This window comes from Scylla paramamosain, chromosome 23 (assembly GCF_035594125.1).
Source record: "Scylla paramamosain isolate STU-SP2022 chromosome 23, ASM3559412v1, whole genome shotgun sequence".
NCBI classification, from domain to species: domain Eukaryota; kingdom Metazoa; phylum Arthropoda; class Malacostraca; order Decapoda; family Portunidae; genus Scylla; species Scylla paramamosain.
Window position 1 is genome coordinate 9,807,986 of NC_087173.1, and position 7,500 is coordinate 9,815,485.

The 7,500-nt window shown below is 36.2% G+C and overlaps 1 protein-coding gene across 11 annotated transcripts in view; it reads left to right on the forward strand.

Moving 5' to 3' along the window:
- Positions 1–7,500, forward strand: part of LOC135112133 (hemicentin-2-like) — a 280,248-nt gene that overhangs the window by 180,503 nt on the left and 92,245 nt on the right. For all 11 annotated transcript variants that reach the window (XR_010274093.1, XR_010274092.1, XR_010274091.1 and 8 more), the window contains one exon: positions 7,491–7,500. This exon is cut by the window's right edge and continues 159 nt beyond it. Coding sequence is in view for 7 of the 11 variants with exons in the window: in XM_064026158.1 (XP_063882228.1) it covers positions 7,491–7,500 (10 nt within the window). In the remaining 4 variants the exon portion in view is untranslated. The remainder of the gene's footprint in view (positions 1–7,490) is intronic.

Sequence of the window (7,500 nt, forward strand, 5' to 3'; positions counted from 1 at the left end):
ACACACACACTTTAAAAAAAATATTGACGATTAAATTATTATATTAGTTACTTTCATATTCACAGGGAACAGTGGTGTGGTACAATGCTCTCTCTCTCTCTCTCTCTCTCTCTCTCTCTCTCTCTCTCTCTCTCTCTCTCTCTCTCTCTCTCTCTCTCTCTCTCTCCTTCAGTCCTGTGTTTCTTTTCCTTTTTTCTCTCTCTCTTGTACGTGTCAGAAACATTTTTTTTTCAGAGAGAGAGAGAGAGAGAGAGAGAGAGAGAGAGTAGACAAGGAAAAACTCAGATGATTCGAGACGGTTCAGAAGCAATACCAAATATTTCCATCCGTTCCAATGGTTCCAGCGCAGATACGGGGGAGGAGAAGAAGAAGAAGAAGAAGAAGAAGAAGAAGAAGAAGAAGAAGACAGGGAAAATGGTGCAAGAGAGATTCGCTGTTCCGGATCGTGAAGCTTCAGAAGGTGCGAGTCGCGGTTCACGGATCGCTTCGAATACACTCTCCTTTGGTTCTCGTTATTTCCGATCTGTTTCGAAGCATTTTTTTTTCGTGTTTCGTGAGGAGCAAATCGAGTCCAGACCGGGAATTTCATAGACACACTGGGACTTGAAATAAAATGGGAGGTTGGGAATCAAAATAAATAAAAGGCAGGAATAGTAAAAGGACTCGCTGGTTCGTGTTGTTATTGGAACGCGATTCGAAAATGATTCACGGGTTCAATAAAGTGACTCGACTCTCGCCCTCCGTGTTAACTGGAAACGCCGTGAAAAAGACGAAAACGACATGAGGGGAAAAAAAGAAAAATACCGAGAACGACATGAAAAGACACGAAAAAAAGGAAAGAAAGCAAGAAAAAAATATTAAAATGGCATAAAAAAATACCAGACATGAAAAAAGGGATAATTTGCCGAAACGATATGAAAAAAACGATACGAATAGCAAAACCACATAGAAAAAAACACGAAAAAAAGGAAAATAAACATGAAAAAGAGGAAAATACTAAAACAACATGGAAAAAAACGAAGAGTTAAAGGAAATGAGAAAAAGAATGAAAAGAAAAAGCAGTCGAAATGTGTACGGAAGAAAAGAAAGGAAAAAGAAATCACGTGAAATAAAGAAAAAAGAAAAATAGAAGGAAAAAAACACGAAAATTACATGCAAATGAAAGAAATGAAAGGAAAAAAGGAAAAGAAAAACGCCGTAGTAAAAGTAAATATAAAAAGGGAGAAAAAGAAAACGAAAAAAGGCGAAATCGACACAAGAAAAAAGGATAGAAAAAGGAAGAGAAAAGGAAAAAGCGAAAGACAAAAGGATAGAAAAAGGAAAAGAGAAAACGAAAAAGCGAAAGACAAACGCCATTGATAAAAATAAAGAAAATAATCAGGAAAGGAAAAGAAAAACACGAAGGTAACTTGGAAAAAGATAAATGGGAAAACAGGTAAGGAAAAAAGTCAAAGAAAACAGGCAAGAGTAAATAAGAAAAAATGCATGAAGAAAAAGTAAGGAAAGAAAGAAAAGTTTGCTTGTGAAATGTTCCCGCAAAAGTTCTCTTAGAAAAATTGTTCCGAAATAAATAAACTAAATATATCCATTCTCTCTCTCTCTCTCTCTCTCTCTCTCTCTCTCTCTCTCTCTCTCTCTCTCTCTCTCTCTCTCTCTCTCTCTCTCTCTCTCGTATATATATATATATATATATATATATATATATATATATATATATATATATATATATATATATATATATATATATATATATATATATATATATATATATATATATTATAAGCAAAATTTCTTTACACGGTATCTGTTAAAAAATTGTTAAAAACATTTCTGGACAAAGGTTTAGATAATCATGTTTCTGCAAAAAATAAAATAAAATAAATAAATAAATAAATAAATAAATATAAATATAAATATAAATATATATTGAAAAAAATAAATTACGATAACTTGGTTCTCGGTTTTATTATTCTTGTATAAAAATAATTAAAACATGTAAAAAATAAATAGATGATTTTGAAATATTCCCGAAAAACGTTGATCAAAAAATATTCCTTGTTCTTTACAAAAAATAATTTGGAGGTAAAAAAAAGACATTTTATCTGATCTAGTTTTTTCTTGTCTTCATTTTTCTTTTCTCTTAAAAAAATAGGAAAAACAGCTTAATTTATCTGATATATTTTTCGTTTCTTCCTTTTTCTTTTCCATAGTCTTCGTCTTCACTGGATTTTGTTTTTCTTTTCCCCCTCGAAAGTTTTCGGGGATAAAGAAAAGCTGCAAAATTTTTGTGTCTCCACGATCCGCTTATCATATTGTTTTCCTCTCCTTCCCTCCTGCATCCTCAACTTTCCCTAGATTTTTTCACCTCATCTTATTTTCAATTCACCCTTCCTTCATTTCTTTCATTTTTATTCTTTTTTCTTTTTTTTTTTTTTTCCACCGGACCGTCTTACCATTCAGTTCTTCCTCCCACGCCTTCTTCCTTCTCCTCCTCCTCCTCTGTCCTCTTTCTTTCTTTTCTTGGTTTCCTTTATATTTTTATTTCTATTCACGCCGTTCTCGTCCTTTCCTGTGTCCTCCTTCTCCTCTTCTCCTTCCTCTTTCTTACTCCTCCTCCTCCTCCTCCTCCTCCTCCTCCTCCTCCTCCTCTCTTCCTTCTTCTTCTTCTTCTTCTTCTTCTTCTTCTTCTTCTTCTTCTTCTTCTTCTTCTTCTTCTTCTTCTTCTTCTTCTTCTTCTTCTTCTTCTTCTTCTTCTTCTTCTTCTTCTTCTTCTTCTTCTTCTTCTTCTTCTTCTTCTTCTTCTTCTTCTTCTTCTTCTTCTTCTTCTTCTTCTTCTTCTTCTTCTTCTTCTTCTTCTTCTTCTTCTTCTTCTTCTTCTTCTTCTTCTTCTTCTTCTTCTTCTTCTTCTTCTTCTTCTTCTTCTTCTTCTTCTTCTTCTTCTTCTTCTTCTTCTTCTTCTTCTTCTTCTTCTTCTTCTTCTTCTTCTTCTTCTTCTTCTTCTTCTTCTTCTTCTTCTTCTTCTTCTTCTTCTTCTTCTTCTTCTTCTTCTTCTTCTTCTTCTTCTTCTTCTTCTTCTTCTTCTTCTTCTTCTTCTTCTTCTTCTTCTTCTTCTTCTTCTTCTTCTTCTTCTTCTTCTTCTTCTTCTTCTTCTTCTTCTTCTTCTTCTTCTTCTTCTTCTTCTTCTTCTTCTTCTTCTTCTTCTTCTTCTTCTTCTTCTTCTTCTTCTTCTTCTTCTTCTTCTTCTTCTTCTTCTTCTTCTTCTTCTTCTTCTTCTTCTTCTTCTTCTTCTTCTTCTTCTTCTTCTTCTTCTTCTTCTTCTTCTTCTTCTTCTTCTTCTTCTTCTTCTTCTTCTTCTTCTTCTTCTTCTTCTTCTTCTTCTTCTTCTTCTTCTTCTTCTTCTTCTTCTTCTTCTTCTTCTTCTTCTTCTTCTTCTTCTTCTTCTTCTTCTTCTTCTTCTTCTTCTTCTTCTTCTTCTTCTTCTTCTTCTTCTTCTTCTTCTTCTTCTTCTTCTTCTTCTTCTTCTTCTTCTTCTTCTTCTTCTTCTTCTTCTTCTTCTTCTTCTTCTTCTTCTTCTTCTTCTTCTTCTTCTTCTTCTTCTTCTTCTTCTTCTTCTTCTTCTTCTTCTTCTTCTTCTTCTTCTTCTTCTTCTTCTTCTTCTTCTTCTTCTTCTTCTTCTTCTTCTTCTTCTTCTTCTTCTTCTTCTTCTTCTTCTTCTTCTTCTTCTTCTTCTTCTTCTTCTTCTTCTTCCAGACAGGTAATTAGCTAAAGTAAATACAAGGGTCTGAAAGTCGGCATTGATCTACAGGTGAGAGAGAGAGAGAGAGAGAGAGAGAGAGAGAGAGAGAGAGAGAGAGAGAGAGAGAGAGAGAGAGAGAGAGAGAGAGAGAGAGAGAGAGAGAGAGAGAGAGAGAGAGAGAGAGAGAGAGATTGGTTTCTCCTTCCTTTTACTTCCTTTCTTTCTTTCCTGTATTGCTGCATAATTTTCTCCTTTCTCTCCTCACTGCTCACCGTGTAGTTTATTTCCTCCATTTAATTCTTTCCTCCTCCTCCTCCTCCTCCTCCTCCTCCTCCTCCTCCTTCTCTCCTTCGCATTTTATTGTGTTTATCTGCTTTTACTTTTTTTTTTTTCTCTCTCCTCTTTCCTTCTCTCAATCTCTTCGTATTTTTCTTTTCATTTCGCTTTTGTTGTTGCTCTTTTTTTGTTTTCATTTAGAATTTTCGCAATGAAGTTTCCGTGTGTTTATCTTTGATCTCTCTCTCTCTCTCTCTCTCTCTCTCTCTCTCTCTCTCTCTCTCTCTCTCTCTCTCTCTCTCTCTCTCTCTCTCTCTCTCTCTCTCTCTCTCTCTCTCTCTCTCTCTCTCTCGTTGTCTTCCCCAGGTCTTTCTCCCCTAGCGGCTTCTCCATTTTCTTCCCACCTTCTTTTTTCCTTCTCTCCTTCCTTCCTTCTTTCTTTCCTTTTCTCCCTCCCTCGGTACCTTTCTCTTAGAGCTTCACTCCTTTCATGCCACAGTCTCTCTCTCTCTCTCTCTCTCTCTCTCTCTCTCTCTCTCTCTCTCTCTCTCTCTCTCTCTCTCTCTCTCTCCCCCTTTTTCCTCTTTTCCTCTCCCTTGGCATGACTACTTTTATCTCATTTTCTCTCCATTCTCTCCCTCTCTTTCACTGTCCTTTCTTTCATTTCTCTATTCCTGTTTCTTCTCTTTGTCTGTCTCTTCCTATTTTCTCATTGATAATTTGTTTTTGTTTTGTTTATGTCATTTACTTTTTCTATTTTCTTTAATTTCATTCTCTGTATCGTTCTTCTATCTTCCTTTTCCCTCTGCTTCCTACTCTTTCTTCTCTTCCTCCTACTTTATCCTATTTTTTTTTCATTTTTTTATCAGTTTTCTACTCTTCTTTCATTTTTATCACAAATACACATTTTTTCCTTCTTCCTTTTCTTCTAACTTACTTCTTCTCTGCGTCCATTCCTTTCTTCCTTCCATCTTTTTTTTTTCTTCATTCTTTCCTTCCTTCAATCCTTCCTGCCTTCCTGCCTTCCTTCTCTCATTCGTTTCCTTGCCACTTATCTTCAGTTTTTCTCTTCCTTTCATCCGTCCTACATCCTTTTTTTCTAATCTTAATTCCCACATTTTTTCTATTTTTTTTCCTCTTTTTCCTTCATACCGTCCTTCCTGCTCTCTTTCATTTTCTTCTTCGCCTATGCCCTCATTCCTTCCCATCACTCACAGCCACAGTCTCATAATTCCTTGCATTCTTCCCTTATTCTCACCTTATCTTTCTTTTCCTCTTGTTTTGTTTTTTTCTTCATTTAAGAACATAAGAACATAAGAAATAAGGGAAGCTGCAAGAAGCGACCAGGGTTACACGTGGCAGTCCCTGTATGAAATATACCTACTTATTTCCATCTATTATCCCCATCCATATACCCGTCTAATCTTCTCTTAAAAAGCTCCTTAATGTCCTAGTACTAACGTCATGACTACTGAGTCCGTTCCACTCATCTACCACTCTATTTGAGAACCAATTTCTTCCTATCTCCTTCCTAAACCTAAATTTTTCAAGCTTGAACCCGTTATTTCTTGTTCTACCCTGGTTGCTGATCCCAAGAATTCTACTTACATCCCCCTTGTTATAACCCTTATATCACTTAAAGACTTTTATCAGGTCCTCCTCGTCCTTCTTTCTAAAATGATTTCTTCTTTCTTTCACTTGCAGTCTTGCTGCCTGAGAATTTCCAGTATTTTCCCTTCGTTTGTTCCCTTACCTTTATCGTTTCTATTAATTTCCTCATTCATCATTTTCTTTCTTCAAATCATCACTCCTTTTCCCTTTCACGTAGCAATCATTCCTTCTTCCGCTTGATTTAGACCACAACAGTTTCAATGCATTTTTTTCACTTTTACATCACATTTTCCTCGCTTCTTTTCTTGCTTTAATATCCAAGCAAATCCTTTCCTGCTGCCCTCTTGACATAAGTGCATCTTTTAACCATGCATCACATCTCCCTCCTCTCCTCTCATTCTCTCTTCACAGATTTTTTTTTTTTTTCATTCACGTCAGAGTTTCCTCGCTTCTTCCTCTCATTTTCAGTCCTTCTCTCAATAACAGTTATCTCACTTCTTTTCAATCTTTCGATTATCCTGACCTTCTTAACTGAGGGTCAGTTCCACAGTTTTATCGTAAGCTCCTAAACCGATGCACTCCCCATACTACCAAGCGCCTGAACAAATAGGAGGTGCCGGTTCCACAGTCAATTGTTTTCGTCTGGGCGGTCCCCAATCTCGTTGAATCAAAGTTTTGGAGACTCACGGTCAAGGTTGGCAAACACGCATCACTTTAAACACTTAAAACAGCAGAGTGTCATAAGCCTGAGCGTCAAAAAACGCAAACAAACCCGTGAAGCGATGTCAACATGGCACAAGAAAGAAATGTGCGTCCATGACTCACGAGCAGAAGTGGTCACTCGCGAGTCAGGTCACTAGTCACAGTAGTGGTGACAGAGGTAATTGTCTTTACTCCTTTGCCAAACTTTTTTTTTCAATTCCACACAAACCATTCATTTTCTGTAAAATCTGCATAATTTGTTTATTTTTTTTTCCAAAAATGTAAAGTATTGCATCATGTTCATAGCAATTAGTATGAAATTTCTCTATCGATTTTTTTTTATTATTTGTCACGTTTAAAAATTCTCTAGCTTTGACAGAAATTTTTACTCGGAAAAATGGTCTGGATCTTAATAAAAGTGAAAAAAAATAAAATCTCAAAACTTTTATCTGATCGTATAGATACGTTCCTTACTTAAAGGAGAGACATTGTGCGTACGTGAAATATTCTTTTGGGTTCATAAAGATGGTGCGTATGTATATTATTTAACGTTAAACAATTTCATATATAAACCAAATATAGAAAGAAAAAGAAAAAAATACTGACTGATGTGATATTCTAATTTTTGTGTTCTAAATTACAGTAGTTCAGAGAGATGTTTTCAATTTGAAAAAATACACAATTTTTCCAACTAAAAGCATTTCTCTAAACTAAACAATTTTTCTTTCCCTTTTATCTTTGTCGACACAATCACCTCATCTCCTCCTCACATCACAGTCTCCTCTCTATTTCCCTCTCACTTTTAATTATTCTTCCTCCCTCTCTTAACTTCACTGCGTATCTCATTCTTACATCACAGTTTCCTTCTTTCCTTCCTTTCACTTTCATTTCTTCCTTTTAGCATCATCATTGCATTATCTTACCCTCAGTCTCCTCCTCTCTCCCTCTCACTTTCATTTCTTCCTCCTCATCTTAACTTAGTCCCCACAATCACCACATCTCACGCTCACAGTTCCCACCTCTCCTCTCCTTTCCTCTCCTCGCACTGGCTTCCTCATCCTCCCTCCTCTTCTTCTCTTCCTCTCTCCTCACATTCAGTTCTTCCTCTCAGCCCCACGGTCTCCCCCTCTTCTCTCTTCACGCTCATCTCCTCTCCTCTCCTCAGTGCCTCGCCT